Source organism: Python bivittatus, unplaced genomic scaffold (genome assembly GCF_059951505.1).
Source record: "Python bivittatus isolate LINGU-HERP-01145 unplaced genomic scaffold, Pbiv_v1 ctg000700_np1212, whole genome shotgun sequence".
NCBI classification, from domain to species: domain Eukaryota; kingdom Metazoa; phylum Chordata; class Lepidosauria; order Squamata; family Pythonidae; genus Python; species Python bivittatus.
In genome coordinates this window covers 37,025,870-37,048,841 of record NW_028277098.1, presented here as the reverse complement: position 1 = coordinate 37,048,841, position 22,972 = coordinate 37,025,870, and the positions used below count along the sequence as shown (strand labels likewise).

General features: G+C 38.4%; 1 protein-coding gene and 1 long non-coding RNA gene across 3 annotated transcripts in view; one reads left to right on the top strand and one right to left on the bottom strand.

Moving 5' to 3' along the window:
* Positions 1-6,752, bottom strand: part of WLS (Wnt ligand secretion mediator) — a 44,601-nt gene extending 37,849 nt beyond the window's left edge. Inside the window, exon 1 of the mRNA XM_007433579.3 lies at positions 6,455-6,752. Within this exon, the coding sequence (XP_007433641.2) occupies positions 6,455-6,560 (106 nt within the window). The 5' untranslated portion in view covers positions 6,561-6,752. The remainder of the gene's footprint in view (positions 1-6,454) is intronic.
* The window catches only part of LOC148214174 (uncharacterized), a 41,169-nt gene that overhangs the window by 16,442 nt on the left and 1,755 nt on the right, over positions 1-22,972 (top strand). The window contains exons 1-2 of one of the 2 annotated variants that reach the window (XR_015798391.1): positions 13,100-13,411; positions 17,488-17,580. This is a non-coding gene — a long non-coding RNA (uncharacterized LOC148214174). Of the gene's footprint in view, positions 1-13,099; positions 13,412-17,487; positions 17,581-22,972 lie in introns of those variants that run through there. The other variant, XR_015798389.1, reaches the window with a different exon arrangement.

Here is a 22,972-nt window from a genome sequence, read left to right as displayed (position 1 = left end):
GACATTAATACAAAAAAATGAGACAAGTTGAAATGATCTGTTTCATAGTAATAGTGAATTTCTAGGCTTGGATTTAGAAGTGTGGTTGCACAGAACTTAGGCAGGAGCATGTAATGCTCTACTAAGGCTGAGACACAAAAGAATCAACTCATATTTCTCTAAACAAGACAAATATAGCTTAGAGTAGATAAATCCAAAAATCTTGTAAAGGACAGCAGTCTATTTATTTCAGGACAACAAATAAACTAAAATTTAACATAGGTAAGTGATGAAACTTAAAGACTGTCAGTTGTGATCACTGGAAAAACTGGCAACTGCATTCAAATCTGCATTATCACCCTTGTTTGCTTTAACACAATATGTCTACCTGCAACAGTTACGTATTTTTGCTGACTTTCTATTACTTTTGGAAATATGGTACTGCTAAACAATTTCATTCTTAGCTGTAGATTCTTTTTTTAATGCTGTACAGTTCAGATATATCTTGAGATTGCCAGCTGCAAAATCGTTACCAGACACAGAGTAACTATTCTTCAAATCACTTACGCCAAGAGATGCAAAACTTGAGAAGTTTTTTTTTTTTTTTTAAACTATGAGGCTCAAATGAGGATCAGCATTTTCTCACTTTTACATCTTAACAAAATCTTTCAGTGATCTTTTCTTTGGATCATAAAGTAGCACAATTTCTTTACAAACCTAATAAGGATAAAGCCATTTCTGAAAGAGCACAAAAGAAGGGCTACTAATCAATCTGTGTCACAAATATGATTAGGTATCAAGTTTACCATGACTAACTGCTCCAGTGACTATAGCTGAAAACCAATTATTTAAATTTCATAGTGTAACTATTTTTACGCTAAGCTATCCCACCTCCAAAAAGGGGAACATTTGCTAATTGGCTTATTGCAGCAAAACACGCTTGGGCCTTGCCTAAGCCTTTCTTTTGTCAATTTTTACTTTTGAAAAGACATGTTTCCTGCTACTCCAGCCAAGGCATTAAATCAGTCACAAGCAGTTCTAAATAAAAGTGATGAGCCCATGTCATTCATAGTGAAGAGAGCCCAGCTCTGAGAAAGCAGCCAATTTTTAAAGCTGAGTTTAAAGCGTTTGATCTTCAGGTAGCAACTGGTGCATTGAAACCAATTGTACAGATAGCAAGCACTTCTCATTTCAGAAACAGACTTTCTGCACATTTATCACATTTATGCCTGAAGGAATGCTAAAGCACCTCTGGTATGTGCACGTAACCTTTCCTCTCAATGGAGGCATCACAAAAGTTAGATTTTTAGTTCCAGGCAAGTGTAAAGGAATTCTTCAATAGAGAAGTTATTTCTCTCCTAAATGCTCCATCCATGATCCTTAATCCAGGCAAAGAACTTTAATTTAAACGAGGTAATTGTTCTCAATGTTTACATTTGTTTTGGATTTATTTTTCAATTGGGTTATCATCATTTTGATAGCACTTCCTAGCCTTTTTTATCTTCCCAATTACTTCTTTGAGGTTAATCAGTTAATGAAGCTGCAAAAGTTTTTAAGTCTGAATTTGCAAGCTGTTTCTGAACACTCAATACTTGCAGGTGAGATCTTATCTACATCTTAATAGCAGGAAATCTTTTTTAAAAACAAACAACAGTAACATTTTATGTTCAAATTCAGAAACCTTTTTTCTAATCTATATGCACAGTTCTAGACAACTACAAAGGACTGTACATAAAACTTAAGCAATAAAGCAGTTCGCTGCAGAAAGTACGTTTTACTGTAAGCAAAAGATAAAAACAAATTCAAATCCTTGATGTGGGTTTAATGCAATCTATGTTCTACCCTGAACCTTACATTCCATTTGCCCTCATGGTGAGCTAGAATTTGAAACCAGTGAGTGAACCTCTTGAAACCTCATTTAACCAACCATGGGAGTGGTTAAATATTTATGGACATTCTTTTCCTAATATTTTTTCTATGATACTTCTCCCAAAGAAGCCAGAAATAAGATACCCAGTTCCCAGCTCTATCTTAGCAGAAATGGAAGAAAGCAAGAGTGTGGAGGGTCATGGAAAAAAACCACTACTTCTATGGTTAACTATTTCTACCCTTATTTTCCAACCTGGGGACCTTCAATTGGCCCTGGGGATCCCAATTCCCATAATACCTGGCTAGCATAGCTATTAAAGTTTAACAAATCTGTAGGCACTAGACTGGCAAAACAATCTATGTCACAAACACCATCTGAATGAATCTTTTAAATACAGAAGACTACCATCTGATATTCAAATCTGTTCACCACTACAGCCTTAACACATTTATGACATGCTTCACAAAAAATTATTCCACAGTACACAAATTTTGTAACATAAATCATGAGCAAACCTCCATCTAATATTGATAACCAATTGGAGATAAGATCATCAATGAGCTATACAATTAGATTTCTTTTGTTTTAGTTTGTAGGATTACATAATCAGAAACAAAACTGGCAAGTTCAAACTCAGCTATCATTTTACTACCTGACACAAGTCTTCTTTCTTTATGGGTCTATATGAAATATCACTAAATGTCCCATGCCTGCAGATTCTGAAAAGTATCCCTAGAAATAGATTAGGAGAGAAATACACGTGTGTGCATTCATGTAAGTACACATCAGGAATTGCACTTATTGCAATTGGCAGTGTGAATTAAATTATGTCACTCATTTAAAATATTCCACATAGCTGGCTCAGTAACTATACTTCCTGTCCAAGGCAGGCTAACTGGATTAGAAATGCGCCATGTAAATGTATGTCCTTCTCCTTCTGCATTTAACTTCATCTGAGATTTCCTAGCTTCTCTCTGGTATTCTCCTTCAAGTTGAGCTCACCTCCTGATGTCTTCATGGGCACTGTGATATCCAAATAGTAAACTGTGGCTTAAGCTCTCCCTGAAAATAAGCATTAACTGACTGTAATAATAAACTGCAATTTAAAAGTGAGGAAGTCTCACATTACAGTGGAAGTACGTGGGTACCAAGTGCATGCCAGATCTAAAAAAACAAACAAAACTGGACCAGAAATGGAATGTCTGAATTAGGATCTGGATGCATATTAAAAAGACAAAAGCAAGAACAACAAATTTAATTAATCAGTTCTGGAAATCACATCAAAAGAATGGGATCCATTACTTCAAAATATAGATTACAAAAATAACATAGTTCTCCATACCACATAACATTTATCAACATTGCATTGCCACATGAATTACCAATGGCTGCTTTGGGATATTTATATCCTTATTTATAAAGTATCTCTGCCAAATTAATAAGCTTAGATAATTTGATCATTGACAGATTAATTAGTTACCTTTTTCCACAGAGTTGCAAAAATAAAAAATCTTCATATTGGTGGCTATAATGAATGTGGCTTTTTCAGTAATGGAAGCCTCACTGCGGAGTTTCTTGCCAGGAAGGCTTGCCAAGCCTGCTCACTCTTCTTATTTAGAAAGCTGATCAAAACTGCTTTTTTAATTTGTAACAATTTGGGACTGGATGTATAACTGCTTTTTAATATATCAACTGCAAACTTTTGTAAGCTTAATTGCAGAAATATATGCTTTCCTGATACAGCTTTAACTGCCTTTAAATTCAACTAAATTGATTATAAACTGCCTTGAAAACCTGCTTCGTCTGAAAGCAAACAGAGCAGAACTTTAAAGAAGCCTACTTCATCTATTTAAAATGCTTAACTGAACCAAACTAGTTCTGCTTGTTTTTGAAAAAGATGATGTAATAAAAGGAACACATTCTTTGGATCACTCCATATACCACAAAAAAGACAAGCATTGCTTTTTCAGGCATCACCTATAACTGTGTTGTAGCCATATAGTAGAAGTTTCTATGGTTTGGATAGAACACTCTTAATACAGGTTTTGCAGTGCATTATGGGACAACACAGCAGGACGTCTGGATACCATATGATTTTGAGCTTATTTATACCACGGTAAAAGAAAAAGAAATGTGCATGCACACCTGCATATTAAAAAAAAACACAGGAGTCACTACTGGAAGTTCTTTCAAAAATACCAAACCATTACATTTACGAAAGAATGTGTGTACCCACACACACGCCCAACACATGGCATCTCTTTGAGGCACTGTATTCCCAACTATTAAATTCTGCTGTATAGGACAAAGTGCTTTCAAAGTGACTTATAACTTAATATCCCAAGGCATTTTATCTGCAAAGCTCAGTATTCAAAAGAACCACAAACATGCAGATGAATATATCTATATATACTTCAGAAAAATGCTGAACCAGGAAGTATGAGTTGTATCAGAACACAGCTGTCATGCTGCAAAGTAACACGATGCATTAGGATACACTGAATTTACTCCACCCCCAAATTATACCTAGGTAAAATGAGACTACCCAGAGGGCAATCAGATGCAGAGTACAAGCGTGCTGATATCATCCATGAGACAAAAAGCTGGCTAAAATGCGTTGCAACATGTCTGAGTTTTGCCCGTTACAGCTGGTTCATGGTGTCTGGCAGACTCATACTGTCTAGTCTTAGAAATACCTTAGTAATATGCAAAGACCTTACAGTATACGCAATTTCACACTGATAAAGAACAACAAAAACAGATTTAAGCCAACCTTAAAATTTACATCACAAAACCTTTTAACTGATCCGTTAAAGGCTATGTACAGGTAGTCCCCAGTTTAAGAAGAGTTCCATTCCCAAGGTCAGCCCTTAAGGCAAATTTGTATGTGAGTCGGAACAGTACTATTGTATAATACTGTATAAGTAATATTGTATAATTAACTCAAACCATTGTGCATTTAACTTGAACCATTGTATATTTAACTTGAATTTTGCTACAATAGGCTCCATTTTTAACTATGGGTTGTCTGGCATTCTTAACCCGGGGACTACCTGTATCTACAACAAAACAGAATGGTTTCCTACCCCTTCTCCTGAGAATACTCTTCCAAGATCACCTTTTAAAAGGAATTGCTGAAAGGTGCAATTTAAGGCATCTGCAGGGCTAGCTTTTTAAAAGTTCTTCTGTTCTTCTTTTCCCTTAAAAAAAATCTGCTAGGCTGTTCCTTATTTTGTTTCTTAAACATGAACAGATTTTTCTGGGGAAGGTATTTCTTCTCTAACTACTTTTCTCTTGAACTGGCACTGTTTGTGCAGAGAATAGACAATTTGGCTTATGATTTTAATTTAAACAACACAAACAGAGCTATTATTTGTGGAACAAAATAAAGGGATAAGCTCATCTGCCATACAAGTACTGAAGCTGTTTTACCAATGGTCCACTGACATACCAAACTGATTCAAGTCCAAGACTAGAAGGTGGATGATAAAATAGTGGCTGTGTCCAAACTGCAAAAAATAAGGGTTAACAAGTTAACATTGTGGATGGTCTAAATTTCACTCTTTTTAATATCACCAAAGAGGAATTTTGAGACCTAGCTGTGCCCTTGAAATTGGGGCAATACAGGTTTTACACATTTGAGGGAAGAGAATCAAGATACCCTTTCCTGTAACCTTAGGCAGTGTTCGTATACTCCTCATTCTCATGAGGATATATATTAAGACAACATTTTATTTTCCTTTAATGCAACCAGCAGCAAAAGTTATATAGCTGGGAAGGAGAAAGGAAAAACCCTCAAAGTCACAATGCACATTTTTAAAGATTTCCCCTCAACAGAATCTCATGGAGGAAGTCCAGCCAACATCAAAAGAAGCCACAAGACTTTCAGTGGGAAGGGAGGGGGAATTAAAAAGTCAAAAGCAAAACTCTTCCCTCTCCCTGGAGGGGGAAGGCATCACTGCCTCTTTCCTCCTGAGCTTCCTCCTCCCATTCTGCTAAACCCTTCCCCGCCCTTAGAGCCTGAAATCCAATCTAAAGAGAGGCTGCCTATGCGAAATCAAGCAGTGCTCCAGAGAAAAAGGGAGAAAGGCAAAGCACCATTAAGTGAGATACAATGCCAGAACATGCCTTTCGTGGGCCGGAGCAGTTCTTATTTTAATCTGAAGGTGATTAGGTCCCTTCTTTGCAGCCAAGTTGGAGAGAAGGCGAGGGGGAGGGGGAGCAAGAGAGAGAAAGGAAGGGGAGGCTGAAGATCAACTTTTCAACCCCAAGGGCTTTTGCACCAACTAAGTCGCCATGCTTAGAGGTTCATCCTTCCATTCGTTTCCGTCAAGTAGATCCTAGGACGGTGCCAAGCCCCGCTCGGCCATAAACTTTTTCACAGTGCCCCCCTCCTTTTTTTTTTTTTTTTTGCCTGCGGCCGCTAGACCGCAGTGGGCACAAAGAGGCCCGTGGCGCGCTGTTTTCTTAACTACAATAGCAGGGCAAATGAGATCATAGAAGCAAGCCAGGGATACAGTAACAAGTATCCAGACAGACAAGAGGGAAGCCAAAGCGAGAGCAGGACGAGAAAGAAGAGAAAAAGTTTGCTTCTGGAACACTTACCGATCAGACCCCCCACCAGAAAGGCGATGACTTGGAAAATCAGCAAGATCCCGCCAACAATGCAGAGCTTTTTAGTGCTCATGTTCTCGATAATTGCCCCAGCCATTTTTGCAGTGCTTTCTCTCCTGCACTATCTGCGACAGCGGCGGCTGTAAAAGTTAAAGCTGCAAAGGATGGGAAGGAAGAGGTAACCTCAGCACTGATTGCCCGGGAAAGCCCGGACCTGGCTCCCTCTCTACCGGGAGCCGTGATTGTAGCCGGCCCTTGAGTGCATGTGGCTGCTTTAAAGGAGCAGGAAAGCGAATCACATGATACCCACCTCCCTCCTCCTCCTCCTCCTCTCTCCCCTTCTCCCTCCCCGAGCTATTCAGCAGCAATTGGTGTCAGTCTCACATAGCAGTGGGGGAAAGCCAGAGAAAGGCTGCTTAAATTAACAACTTGAAGAGAGATGGGTGGATTCCCACAACTCAGGAATAATCTCGCAATGCGTTTCCCAGGACCTCATCTAATGAATTCTGGAATGATATCCATAAGCCAAAACGTTGAAAAGGTCCAACAGATTTTAGAAAAATAGAGGCAGGAACAATGAAAGCGATCTCGTAAATACATTTATATTTAAGGGGGTGGGGTGGGAAATACTTTATAACTTCTCCCCACGATCAATTGCTTTTCCTTTCAATTTTTTTTCTGAAAAATTCTGTGTTTTCCGGAAGCTTGCATTAAGCCAAAAAGCAGCCTTGTAACTGTTTACAACTTAAAAGCCTGAAGAGAAAATAGTGGGAGTGAAAATAATACCCACTCATCCACCCAAGCAAAATGTATATAATCATTTATTTAGGCTCTTACCTATTATGAATTCAGCTTGAATTGGTAGATCCAGCTTTCCAGGAGTCTTACTACATAATAGGTAATTTCCAAACTTTCAAATTCTAAATACCAAATATAAGAAATCTAAGTGCCTGGAAAGCACTGTGCATTTATACTAGGCACTGTCATATCCGGGACAAATAACTTAGAAGAATTCCATGTGTGTGTGTACACACACACACAAATGGAATTCTAAGTTATTTGTCCCGGATATGACAGTGCCTAGTATAAACGTATATGATATATTTGAAACTGAGACAACAAATGCTTGGCCAAGCTCTCAGATTTCAGAGCTGGCATCCTCTGTACCACAACATCTGTCTGTCTCTAATTAAAAAAAAATATTTATCAATGTAATTTCTGGAAGCCTAGTTGCTTTACAACTAGGATTCAGAAACCTTGCCCCATTCTCCACTTTCTGTCCCCTCTTGCCATGAAATGTTTGTTTCACAATGCAGAAAGCCAGGGCCTTGTTATGGTTAATGGACTACCTACTCCAAGTAGAGTTTGCCCATTCCAGAGTTTTTGTTCTGGAAAGGGATGTCTCTGATCCCCTTCGCTTGGGATGTGTGGGGCTGAGAGGCAAACCATTTCAGTTGCTTCCCCCAGCTTGCTCACCCTCTAGAATGACCCCTTTTTGCTATCTTTGAGGGGAGAAGAGAAGGCTATCTAGATTGTCAGCTATTATGGCTGGTAAGTATTTATCTAGTTGCTATGATTTTAAGTGTGATAGTTTGAACCTAGAATGCTGTTTTTTAAAATTATTCGTATACTTTTAATTTGTTTGTGTATAAACCTCCCAGAGTTTATAACAGGGTGGCATATAATTTTTTTGAATTAACTAAATAAGTATTTCCAATACTAAGTATGGAACAGACTCCACCTTCTTTATATAACCCAAACTTCTTAAAAACTTAAATACAACTGATTTATGCCTTTAATACAGTTGCAGCACCAAGTCACTCTCTTGTGAGATGGGTGGCTATACAAAATATGATCAATATGATCAATAAATAAATGTCACCTAACATTGGTAAATGCCTCTTTATTGTCATACTAAATCTTGCTAAGCTAGTTAATTAATTGGCTCCATACTACATGTGAATAAATTTGACAAAGCACAATGGATTTTGCTTCTGAGTAAATAGTCACAAAATAGTGCCAAATAGGTTTAATATTTCATAAAAGTAAACTGAATTGATTACTGGGAACATTACAATGCCAAATATTCAAGAAATTACAAAACTTTTCACATAAATTTTAGGCTTAGACACTCCCCCCTCCCCCTGCCAACTTTCCTTTTTTTGTCCAACTGTGAAGTTTCCGTTTGGGCAGCAAGCAGTCACTTTAAGAGGAAGGATATCTGGGACACAGCCCTCTGTCTAAACATGAACAAATAGAAGGTGGATGAACCTAGATACAAAACCTTTCAGTTCATCTTCATGAATTGTTTTATTACTCAGTGCTGTGCTTGATTTTAATTCCACTGAATTCATATGGTTTTTATTCCCAAAATTCAAAGAATTATATTCATAGCTCCAAATGAAGCATGTTTCTTTCACAAGCAAGTCCCACTTAGCATAATAGGACTGGTATCCTGGGCAGTATGGATAGGATTGCAACCTTAAAATATATGGAGACATAACCAGACAGAATGAATATTAATTCTGTCAACTACTATTCTGCTCAAACTGTGTTTCCATTTTAATTATATATCAACTAACTTTTAAATATGGTCATGCTATGGGGGTAACATTCCTTCTCAATTATGAGAAGATGGCCAACCCTCTGCATTTGTACAGAAGCTTTAAAGTAAAATTTCTGTGTATTAAATTCAGCAATATTGTGAATATTTATTGATTAAAGCTCAACTCTCTAGAAAATTACACTTCTTTTAAAGTGATCACATTAGCCCAACACTTGGGAATAAAGAAAACTACTGACCTCAGAAATTACACTACGGCGAGATTGTTTATAGTTTAATAAACCACGTTGGCAAGTACGCACATTGTACTAAGAACAAAAATGGTTTATAAAACACAATTGCTTAATACATACAACATGCTAAGCCAATACCAAGCAAACTACATTGATTTATTTCAAGATTACAGTCAGAATTTAACTGAGGAGGAAAGCTACAAAGCTAAGGCTAAAAGAATAGTCACAAGATTCCTGCTGCAAATTTCTATGTTAAGTTTACCAACTACTCAGGAAAAAAATGCAGCCTGGCCTGCTTTTTCTTGTCTTGGTAATTTACCTACAAAAGTCAGCAGAAGCTTCTCATAGTGAGAAGATAAGCACAATCTCTTACAAAGGTGTGTTATTAAGGACACAGGACTAGAGAGTGAAAGGTGTCCTGTTTTCATCTACAAGAAACTTTAGGCAGCCTTTTCTCATCAAAATTCATACAGTATTCCATTTTTAAAAAATAAATGCACACTCGTTCACATTGTTTGCAAAAGACGTGGACAGTTGCTTATTAATACCATCTCCACAATATTTTGAGCAAAACAATGACTTTTAAAACTAAAGGCAGTTTCATCAAAGGTCTTACATTCAGGTGCAGAGAAAAAGGAGAACAAAGTTTTATCTATCTGGGCAATGAACTCAGATAACATAATCCACCTACAGAAGCTGGCAAAAAATCTGGTTTTGCTTCCCTCTATGTATAAATTAATGGTTTAGTTTACAGTTTCCACTCCCCTGAATATTTGAAACTTAGTTTCAAATACTCAAAGTCTATTATTAGGTTATATTTATTTACTGGCTACTTATCTTCACATTCAGCAATAGTTCTTGACATGGGATGATCTGGGAAACTGTAGGAAATCCATATACATCCATTTCTTATAATTATTATTAACTTATAAAAATATTTTTATTCTGTGCCAGCTAGCCAAATTGCACTCCCTAGATTTTGTCCATTTTAAAAATAAGTTAAATAAAATTAGAATAATTAGTGAAAGATGGCACTTTCACTAGGTAGCAGTCAAGACAGCAGTCTGAGGTAATATATTTTTGTAGTGGTCAGATATTAACAAAAATAGCTGCTATAACCAGAACCAAACTGCTGTTCATTTGTAATATTTCCAGAAAGCAACTTGGTTGCTAAATCAAACAATTGTTGATCTGATCCAGAAACTAACTATAATTTTATTATGTAAACGTGTTGAAGACAAAATCCCCCTCAAGTCGAGCTTGACTGCTAGTGACTTCATGATAGTTCATGATACATGTAGGTTGTTTTTTTTTTGTCACAGCCTTCTTTTGGGATATTTTTAGACTTCCCAGTCTAGACTACAACTTTGGGATTTCCTAGTGGTCTCCTGTCCAAGTACTAACCAGGTCTGACTACACTTTCTGAAATCAACCAAAACTGCTTAGGTGCTGTCACCTAACTGGGCATATGTAAATATATTACTTGCACCTCTACATTAGGATTGTGTATGTTTAAAAAATTATTCAAAAGAAGTATTTTAGCATAAAGCAAGCACAGAAAATTTATGTTACTCATTAAAGCAGTCTCTCTTTTGTCAGATTTCCACATGAACCATGACAAAAGTGAAGTTTCTGTGACAAGAATTAACTTGCAGGGAAGCCTGGAAAAAGAGGACCTGTTTAATGAACAACATTGAGGAATTATGCTCATGCAAGATTCAAATGATTTATGCTGCATCTCTTCTGCTGCATATGTAGCTGTATTATAGAGACAGTTCACCCTTACTGTTAACTTCACTACTGCTTTTGTAAATAATAATAATAATAATTTTATATATTAATATAATATAATATAATACTGCCTATGTCTTCAGACTCTACCTTAATAATTCTTAGATCCTTGGTTAGGACTTGAATTATTAAGTTTTCACCAGTCTTTGTGAATCTAATTGTAGATTACCCATAACAATAAAATAATAATAATATAATTTATTAAACTTGTATGATACTGAGACCTATCTCAGCAATCAAGTACTGTATATACTCATGAATAAGCCGAGAATTTTAAATGCCAAAATACACCCCAAAAATTGGGTCTGACTTATACATGAGTATATACAGTATGTGATTTTTTGCATTACTGTATTTCTAGGAGCAAGTACTGGCAATACTGTAGATCCACAAGTAACAATTTCACACTAGCTTAGTAAATAATATTTTTTCATTGTTAAGACAGCCTGCAGTATCTCATTTTGGGAGAAGAGCTGCCTTTCCCAAACAGGTGCCATCTACTCTTGCAGGACTCCCAAAATTTCCAGGCAGCAAATGTGATGTTGCTGGCTGGGAAATCTGGGAGTTATAATCAAATAAATCTTAAGGTGAACAGTGAACTATATATATTGACAGATAGGCCTTGTGCTAAACTTTAACTTATATAAACTGGGTTTCATTGAATAGGCCTTACCAGTCTGTTTCACACATCAAGCTAAACTATAAACCACATTCTGCAAATCAGAATGGCTGGGTTCTTACCTTAAGCTAAGCTAAAACCAACCAAACGTATTCCAGCTGTGATGTGTGAACCATACCTAATTTTATAGCTACCCCAAATATAAAAAAGATCCAACTCAACCCAGGTTACTGACTGTTCCTAACTTTGGGGAAAAAAATCTGCTCTTATGCTGGGTTCCTTTTCTGAGTTGATCAATGGTAACCCAAAAGTCTGGTGTGGTCCCTTGCTGCAAAAATATTGCCTGCCTCTGCCTCTCTGTCTCTCATTAAAAACCCTGGAACAGAAGAAGGTATAATAGCCATAAAATTTGGTACGTGCCACTTGTTTCTTCATTCACCTTCATCTGCTGTATGAATTTTGCTTCACTGCAGCCAAGAACAGAGAACACAAAAGGGGAAGATGGAAAAAAACCCCAATCTTATCTCAGTGTCTTATCCTTTCTGAATAGGTAGCAGGCAGTCCCAAAGAGCTCCATACCTGCCTCCCCTCCCTGTGATAATGATATTGAATAATCTAGTATAATGAATAATCTAATCTAATAATGAATCTATGATAAAAGTCAAGGCTCAACCCAATAAGTATAATATATTCCTCCTTTTTTCAGGAAATACCTAGAATTTTTTTTTAGAAAGAACTCAATACAGAGAAGAAATCAGATATGAGTCAAAAATATATCTGGACATCTTAATAAATTATTGAGTGGCTTGCAATTGATCTGCAAAGATTTTGAGTTTTTGGCTAGTTAATAATTAAATGCCCTCCCCGAACTCTATTATTGAAATGTAAAAAGGTCTAGGAATAACAAAACAAAATGTTTGGAGGGAGGGGTGTCAGGGGGAGAGAGAGAGAAAGACAAAGAAAGAGAAATCATAATGTACTTAGTAATATGATTTTCATGCAGAAGAGGGAAAGTATTGTTTTAATTAAGACAAATAAATTCATTTTAAATTTTGCAGAACAGCCAATTATATGGTAAAACTGAAAACATAAGTCATGACTTAATTCACAGACTAAATGAAGCATACTAGACAAAACTACAATTTTCCTCCTTTCCATTCTCTGACCTCTCCTGGCACAATAAAAATGCAGTGAAATGAGTTTTCAAACTCTTTTTTCTTTTCCAGGCCTGATAATACAGAGAGCTCATATCAGGAAGTGTTACAGGATTTCACAGTGTGGGCATGCATTTGTTTGGCAAGGTTTGAAATACATTACTCTGCTGCCAAGAAATAAATGCTCTGTGAAGGAATGCCCTGCGAGAGGCAGTCTAGAAGGATAATAACATGAACACCCCCTACTGCTAAGAATATGAATCATCCATTTCAAGGCTTTGTGCATTTTGCTCTATCTGCACTGCCAATATGAATTTTCCTTTCTACCTCTTCTCACAGATTCCTCCAAGACAGAAACATTATCTCACTTTTGCCTCAATTAAGCCACAGACAGTTATCTCTCTCCCAAGTTCCAAACACAGAGACACGCTGGATTATTTGGATACTGCTTCAGTTGAGCCTGACCAGATAGAAATGAAGCACAGAATGAAAAAAACAGCAATCAGTGCCATAAAAGGAAATATTATACATTATGGGCACCTATATGTATTTGAAAGTCTTCTGGATATTTCAGAGATAGAATTGTAGGTATGTATACAATTCTACATATGTATGTATGTACACACACACACGCACACACACACACACACATAGAGCATCAAACAAAACACTAGGTGATCTTTCCAAGATTGTCTGCTCTGCTCGGCAATTTAATTTTGTGAATGTTTTACTCAGAATTCTCTATTTCATTTGTATTTCTGATAAAATTCATGCTGTGCATATGACTAGTTTGTCTCATACCACAAATGAAAGCTTGTTTGTTGAAAATTAAGTCCCCATTCCCTCAGGGTAAGTGGAACTTACACTCTGCTAAAGATGTTTAGGACTGGAACTTTAGTAGATGCACAGCTCCAATGACAATTTTTCCAGTTTTTCTGGAGGGGAATGTGCTGATCTCGCTTGTCTAAATTTCTGTGTGACATTGCAGGATTAGTGAGTGCAGAAGACAGTGTTTAAACTGCATGCTCCTCTCCCTTTATCAAAGAACAGCAGCAACAGCTTTTAAAACTTGCAGGATAGTTTTAGACCATATAATTAACAAAATAGAACAGCTGTTATTTTCCTTGAATGATGGATCTTATCAACCTAAATTATTTCAGGTGATCAATAGATTTCATATGGACTTTCAGTTTATGTATGCTGAAGTTAGACAAAAATGGATAGGGCTATATATCCCCTGCCCATCCACCCCCATTGTTTTTATACCACTAGAGGTCCAGTGAATGGACAGAGCAATTGCAATCATTCCATACAGCAAAGGTATGCAACCTTTTTCTAGCCAAAGACCACTTACCATTTGTGACATGACTGGAGCTGCACTCTAGAAACAAAAGGCCAAACAAAACCAAAAATGATTTAAACTTATTTAAAACTTAAATGAATTGTATGAATAGTAGGAACACTATGTTTTCTCCACATGTATTTAATTATTTTGTCCTTCAGTCATTTAAAAATTAAAATTTAGAGGCAACTTTTGAAGAAGTACAATAAGCTGCACCCAGGCTTTCAGAGGCTTTTGCTACCTAGAATCATGGTCTGTGGGACAGATCTCATGGTGGGAATATAGTACTGGAAGGACAGAATGTGTTCAAAAGAAACAGACCTAACAAAAGGAAAGGTGGAGTCGCATTATATGTAAAGAATGACTACATCTGTATGCAAATTCATTACCCCAAGGATAAAAACCCTACTGAAAGTATCTGGTTGAATATTAAGGGAAAAAGAACAAAAATATCATTGTTGTGGATGTGTACTACAATCCAACCCAACCAACCAAGCAGAAGATATAGATGAAATCTTTGCAAATCAGATAGCCAAGATACTCAGAAAACACACCCCTATGATCATGGAGGATTTCAACTACCCTGACATCAACTAGGAATCAAACTCTACAGCAAGCAGGCAATCCAATAGGTTTTTGCCATGCCTTGCAGAAATCTTCATTGTCCAAAAAGTGGAGAAGAGAACCAGAAGATCAACTATATTGGATTTAATACTTACTAACAGAGAAGAAGTGGTCAAAGAAGTGAAAGTGGTAAGACCCTGAGGAGAGTGACTATGTAATCTTATAATTCACCGTATTGCAGGCAGGGAGAACTGAAGGTAGCCAGATTGGACTTCAACAGAGCTGACATCACCAAGTTAAGTGAAAAAGTAGAAAGGATTCCATGGATGGAAATCCTGAAGGAAAAACAGTTCAAAAGGGTTGGGAAATTCTGAAAAATGAGATAATTAAGACTAAAACACAAACAATAACAGAGAAAAAAAAATGGGGGATACTTGATGAGACTGGCATGGTTGCAACAAGATCTCTCTGAAAAATGAAAAGGACAAGTTTTAAAAGTGACAAAGGGAGAATATCAGAAAATAGCCTGAAATTGCAAGGATGGGGTTATGAAGGCTAAAACTCAGCATGATCTAAAGCTTGCTATGAATGCCAGAAACAATAAAAAAGATTCTTTGGGAATGTGTGGAACAAGAAGGTCAAGGAAACAGTTGGCCCACTGATTAGAGAAGATGGCAAGATGGTGACAGGCAACAGGGAGAAGTTTGAACTGCTTAATTCATACCTTGCATCTGTCTTCTCACAAAAGGAGAAAGTGTCTCGACTTACACCCTGGGCAGCAGAAGAGAAATGCAGATCAAAATAGGATAAGGAATTGGTGAGAGAACACTTAGTTGCTTTGAACAAATTCAGGTCTTCTGGACTGGATAGATTATGCAGTGTTAAAGGAACTGGCAGATGTCACCTCAGAGCCACTGACTGAAATAGTTGAGAAATTCTGGAGCACAGGGGAAGTGGAGAAGCGTGAACATTGTTTCAATACTTTAAAAAGGGGGGGGGGGACCCAGAAACCACACTTAAAGAGATAAAACAATTGGAAATATTTAGTTGGTACTTGTGCCTGAATATGAAACTATGTGAACTGTGGGTTGCCCATTCCTTAAAAAGACCTCTTTGTCTCCAGCAATTCAGAGACCACTTTTCAATAAATGATTCCTGCAAGAAGAGTGCTCTTTGGAGAGGCTGCCCTTTAGAGAAAAAAAAATATTTTGCAAATACTGAAGGAACAGGTCATTTGAAATATATTATAGATATTATTTAATCTGTAATTTGATTTCAGTTTGTTAAACCATATCATTATTAATCTACAATATTAGTTTAAAATCTTGAGTCTCTTCTGGAATGTGAGGAAAAATATAAAGTTAAGTATCATGAGAGTTCTAATGACATTTTCTCAAAAGTCTGAATGATATCTCCCTGAAGTTTCCTATAAACATTAAGCAGCCTGGGATTAGAAAGCAGCAGGACACAATAGAGCAAAGCCATAACATCAAACAGTAGAATGAGAAATTAGCCATAAGTATAAAATCAGAAGCATTGCAAAACCGTGTTTCCTTGCTTCATCCTAGCCAAATATGCAGGTAGTAAACTAATATTTTAATCCCAATGGTCCTAATCCACAGTTGACCATAATAATTCCAGCACCACTTATGATACTGTATCAAATAATTAAACCCTTTCATGATTTGATGCAGTATCATAAGTGGTGCTAGAAATACAATCTGGGGATAATAGATACCTTTATAATGTCATCTTGCCCAATTAATATATATTCTCCACACAGAGAACTGCTGACAAGGATCAGGAGTGGGGATCATGTTTTTTTTTTGTAATGGTTCTCCTCCTTCTTGAGCAGACAGTGCCAGTCAAGGGTGGGGAAAAGTCAAGCCCTCAGGCTCTCCAATGTGGGGTGCCACAGAATTTGATCCTCTCTCATTTAATATGTACATGTAGTCATCATGCAATTGTCATCCATCAGCACAGGGTGAGGTACCATCAATATGTTGATAATATATTGGTCTGAATTTAAAATATTCATTTGCTGGAACTCTTGTATCACTACTGTCATCTTAATAAAGCATATCAAAGTGGGAGATCTGTGCTTAGAAAAATCATTTTCAGTTCAGCAGCTACTAACAGTCTGACATGAGGTTCTGTTGCCTTGCCTGGAGTCTGTAAAGGTGTGGATGGGGAGAAGCAGGTTTAGACTCAATCACAGCAAGACAGAGTGGCTGTAGGTATAGAACTATTGGAATTCCATCTTTGGTCTCAGATATAGTGGCCCTTGTTCCTGCAGAATGAGTCTGGAATCTGACTCTTTGACTCACAGCTCCTGCTTGAAGAAACTTAAGAGACTATAGCCAAAAAGACCTTTGCATAACTCCATCTCCTGCATCAGTTGTGTTCTTTCCAGGACTGGGAATGTTTGCTGATGGTCATTCATGCTTCTGTTACCCCCCCAGTTTCAACTGTCAGAGTTCACTCTACGCAGGATCTCCTTTGAGGGCCATTTAGAAGCTACAACTGGTTCAGAATGCAACAGCTTGAATGTGTGATTCTTTGTCCATGTTGCACATTAGGTTGAGAGCTCGTGTCAGCCCTTCAAGCTGTAGGCCAGGTCAGGAAACAGATTCCATTCTATTGTTGCAGGATATAATAATAGAATTTTGAAACCTGGCAGATTCCCCCCTCTTATATACCAAAGACAATCAAGGCAGGGCAATCTTGAGTTTCTTCCTCACTTTGTCTTCCTTTTCAGGGCTAACAGCTGATGAATGCCTTCCTTCAAGGCCATCTCTACACTCCTCAACAGCTGCACTGGTTGCCTGTTGGTTTCCAGGTCCAATTCAAGGTATTGGTTGTACCTTTAAAGCTCAGGACCTACGTACCTGTTATGGATTGTATCTACGAAGAGGAGGGTGATGTGGTGGATAGCAACAGAGAGCAAGGCTGTCAGGAAGGAGGGGGTACATTCCAGGAAGGGAAAGGAGACAAAAGACAACACAGTCCATAGGGGGAGCATGGGAAGTATAAGAGGTTCGGGACAGCCACTCCCTAGAAACTCCCAGGGTATATCCACTAGTTGCAGTAGTATAGATTTAGTCTGGCAAAATTCTGTCTATATGGTGTAAGCAAATAAAGGAGTTTAACTCGATTATTTCACCATCGTTCTTGGGCTGGGCCTGACAGTACCTCTGAGAATGCTTTCTCTGAGTGGAATCTCTCCATCTGATTAGTTCCAATAGAGAAAGCATGAGGGACCCTGAGGGTGAGCCTTCTTCGTGGTGGTTCCTCTCTTCTAGAACAATGAACTTCCAGAGATAAGGTTGCCCCATCCTTGCTGATGTTCCAGAAGGACTTTGGCCAGAGGGCCTTTGGCAATGGGTGATGCATAAGTCATTAGTGTTATTTTAGATAGGAATAGCACATAAGCTTTCATAAATAAATATAGTACACAACTAGACTGCCAGAAAACTACTATAAGTAGTTTTTACTTACTGACTGCAATTGGGACCAGCAACTCCACCGCTAAGTGGCATGGTTGTTAAGTGAAATGTCATGTGACCACGCTGACTTATGACATCAGTTTTGGTTGTGGTTGTTATATAAATCACTGCAGGTCATTAAGCGCAATGTCACACGACCACGACTTATGACTTCCTGCCAACTTCCCCATTGACTTTGCTTGTTAAAAGCCGGCTGTGAAGGTCACAAATGGTGATTCATGACCGTGGGACATTGCAACAGTCATAAATGCATGCCGGTTGTCAAATGCCTGAATTGCAATAATGTGACTGTGAGGACGCTGTGATGGCCACAACTTTGAAGACCGGTTGTAAGTTTCCTTTTTCAGCACCATCGTAACTTCAAACAGCCACTGAATGAGTGGTCAGTAAGTGAGGACTACCTGTACAGATTTTCCCTTACATGTTGGCATGTTACATAGTTACTCTTTGTAGTAGAGAACTGGAGAATTTAAAGGCATCCCAAAATAAGGCTTGGGGATGCATCATAAAAGTAATGTTTTATGCAGATAATTCCCTTTGGCAGAGATCTTGAAGACTACTAGGGGAAGGATGCCCGCAACCCCTTTCATCATCCTATATCTCCAAAATGCATCTTCCAAAGAAAAGGGGAATTTTCCCAAGCAATGTATAGAAGCCTGATAAGAAAAGGAGAAATCAAAGAAAATCAGTATGTTTTACATACATTGTTAGATGGGGAGAAATAAGATACATACCCACTGGCCTCTAAGTGAATATAGGCTGCTATATTTTTCCTTCAACAACACCTAATCACTTTTCCTCTTTTCCTTCACAAGCTATTTTAGAAGCAATTTTGTTCCTCCCAGGATCAAAATATAATGATAAAACTGCTTTTAGGGTTGTGGTAGATTGAAATGTAACATTTTTCCTGTAAGACCACAGCTTACATAGCTGCTGAAGGGAAACCACAGGATGTAAGAAAGAAGAGGGTCAAAATTGAATTTCTGTACTTGGAGAAAAAGAGTGTGAAAAAAAATAAGGGAAAAGATCAGAAAGGAAATATATCATTAGAAAAGAATGCGGGCATAGGAACAGAATTAGGGAACTAAATTGAATGACAACAAATTATGCTATTTAGCTAGTGAGAAGTGACCAAGACTATTATTATGATTTGAATTAATTTGTATTTATCATTATACTAAGTTAAAGTACTTGCTTGTGTTAACTTTATTACTTTATAAGATAACATTCTAACTGCTCATGAACATTAATTCCTATATGAAGTAGTGACTGCCCTCTGCCTCTCCTCATCAGTAGTGGAAAACTATGTGAATTATATTAGCAATTTATGTTGTTGTTGTTGTTATATTTTTATCCCACTTTTTTAATATACTTTGGTCAACTCAGGGTGGCAAATTTGGTGTATTCTGCATTCAATTTTCATTGTGGCAATTCATATTTCTCAACAGTTTGATTCTTTTTTGCTTAATCTGTGAAATTCCCACATCTGGGATGTTTAAACTGAAGATCAAGTTCTGTGTCTGTAATCAACAGATGGAAAGAGTAACAAATGAAATTGCATCTAATAATAAAGACACTCTTATGCCTGAAGGCAGAAACTGTTGTTTTTATAGTTAGGAGAGACATGATTACACAGAAAAGGAAATTGCTATTTAATTAAATGCCATGAACGTCTTTTGAACATCTTCAGTCCAAAAAAGCTTTAGAGAGCAGAGCCAAATAATCATCTTAATTCCTTTGCAAAATAATGATCCTGTTTTTTCTTATATCACATATACAAAGGACATTTAGTAATCTTTCCTCTGTACTAAACGAACATGTTTTAATTTGACAAACAATTAATCTGACAGTAATGAGGTCAAATACACTTAATTGTCCACAGTTCTATCAGCTTCATGATGAAATAATGGAGGGGACAACAAACTGCATACTTTTTCACTTTTGACTTCACAAAGGAGATTAGGTGAATATCAGCAATAGTTCTGATCAAGTAAAACAAAAAAACCTGAACCATACTCGGATGAGCTCCAGGAAGCTTTGTGACACATCAGCAGTCTTGAATCATATTCCCCTCTTTCCCCATATTCCTTGCTAGCTAAGTGTGCCATATGGATTTTGTGACCTGGCCTAGCTGCTGTTCTGCTGGCATGACCCAGACATGGAGTGAGGAAAAGGAGAAAAAGAAACAGCTCACTCTTGGCCTTGAAGGGCAGCCGCTCTATCATAAGTCCTGATGAGCTGACCTGGCTGCTAGTCAGGGTTGGTGTGGGGAGATTTTGAGTCAGCAGTCCCATTGGTGCAGCAAGGTTTATAGGTATTGGGGACTAGAACCCTGGGTGGACACCCACCTCCTCAGTTGTTGTAGGACATGCTGCTGGTCTAACCAAAAATTGGAGAGAGAGAGAGAGAGAGAAGGGGTGGAGAGGAAGAGAGGAGAGTAAAAGTTTGTAGCTGGAGTGAATAGAGAAGCTGGAAAGAAAAGGCTAGAGAGGAGTTGGAGAGTGAAGTTTGCAGGACAATTGTCAGTTCCTATTCGGGGAGAGGAGAACAACAGTCCCTGGAAGTCAGGAAGTGAAGACCCAAAGGGACAAACTCCACCCAAGGCCTAGGAGGGGAAGGAGGGTCTGGCTGGTTGTAGGCAGCAGCTTCACACAAGACCCTGGAGGGGACAAAGGAAATCAGTTGCCAGTAGAGAAGCCCTGGTTTTGGGGAAAAAACTGGGCAGAAGTCCTGAAAGAGGTTTTTTCCCCCAATGCAGAAGTAAAGGGTGTTCAGCTGAGTTGGAAAAAAGTCAAGCGATGCTGAGTACACTCCAGTAATTCCAGGCCATTCCTTTCTTTCTTTTTTCTATTATCAAGCCCAGAAATGGGGGAGGGAGAAGAAGAGAAAGGGGGAGGAAGCAAGAGAGTTAGAGGGGGGAAAGTCACTGGTAGGGAGACCTGGGAGGTAACCTGACACCAGGACTGTATTATTTAGTCCTGTTGTAAATACTTGCTGTAAATATCTCTATATATCGCCTCACCAATAATCAATATATATTGCTTCCAACAATCAATCACCAGCAATCATCACCCAGATAACAAAGGTTACCACCGGGCACACAATCAAGCAGCAAGCATATGCCAATCAAAGAACTGCCAGAGGAGCAAAACAAAAAAAACCCCACCCTCACCAGCACTGGCAAGGCAGGCCACAGCACATAAATAGAGAGCAAACCCCAGCCCATTTTAGCACTGAAGATGTTACCTAGCCGAGTAATGAAACGTTTGCAAGAAAAGAACCAAGCTCAGAGAACCCCAAGGACTCCATATATCTCTATATAATTATATGGTAGTCCTTCAGGTTCGAAGAAGACATGCTCTTGTGCAGTTCATCTATGGTCACAGAGGTGGCTCTGCAGTCCCAGTCTGAAAGCGCAGAGTCTAGCACAATGGGGGCACTGGAAGTCCATTGTTGTAGTAACTGTGGGTGTTATTCTGTGATGCCACTCATGGTTTTCTATCAGTTTTTGGCGGCACCTGTCTTCAAAGCTGATGGAAGCTTCATAGCACAGGGCTTGCCAATGGATTCTGTCAGCAGCCGCAGCTTCTAGCCCCCTTGGCTGGATGTCACAGTAGTGTAGGGTTTTTTTCATAGTATCTTTGTAGTGCTTGCATGGTCGACCTCGAGGTCTCTTCCCAAACTCCAGTACACTATAGAGCAACTGGTGAGGTATACGGTGGTCATCCATTCTGATGACCTGTCCCACCCACCGCACCTGGGCTCTGATAATCAGGGGCTCAATGCTGGTGGACTCCACATGATCCAAGACCTCCAGGCTGGAGACACAGTCTTGCCAACGAATGCTGAGGATGGAACGGAGAGAACACATGTGAAATTTCTCCAGTTGTTCGATGTACCTTCAGTACAGAGTCCAGGACTCATATCCATATAAGAGAGAAGGGATAATCACAGCTCTGTAGACCTTCAGCTTTGTGGAGATATGGACACTGTGTTGATTGAGCACTCTAGTATGCAACTACCCCAGTGCCTGGCTGGCCTTGATGATCCTGGAGTCAGTTTCTTTATCCAAAGACCCATCACTCGAGATATGCTTCCCAAGTATTTGAAGCTGTTTACATTTGCCAGCTGGGTGTCATCAAGCGATTTTTGGTTCTATGGGGTTGGTATTTGGCACGGGCTGGTAAAGTACAGGTAGTCCCCAGTTTAAGAACAAGTTCCATTCCCAAGATCTATCCTTAAGTTGAATTTGTATGTAAACCAGAACAGTATTATTGTATAATATTGTATAAGTAGTATTGTGTAATGAACTCAAACCAATGTGTATTTAACTCAAATTTTGCTACAATAGACTCCAATCTTAACTATGGGTCCTGGGCGTTCTTAACCTTGGGCTCCCTGTAGCTACAGGCTGCTTCCTGTAATGAACCCTTGTCTGCCAGCCTGGTCTCACTTAGTGCGGCAATGTCACTGCTATAATGGTGAAGTTTGGCTGCTATGAACGCTGTTTGTCTTTCAGGCCTTGACACCTTGTCTCTATCCAGCAAGTAGGAATGTTTCAGGCTCTGAAAATGAATTTTCTTTGATTCATTTTTCTTGATGTTTGACCAAGATGATCTGCCAGCCGCAGTTAGCTAGCAAGATGTTGTGGGGCAGGCAATGTTTAGTGTACCTTTTCTAACCTCCTCCCTCATGTGAGGGTGGGCAGTGCTATCCTAGAAGGGCTGCCCAGTCGCC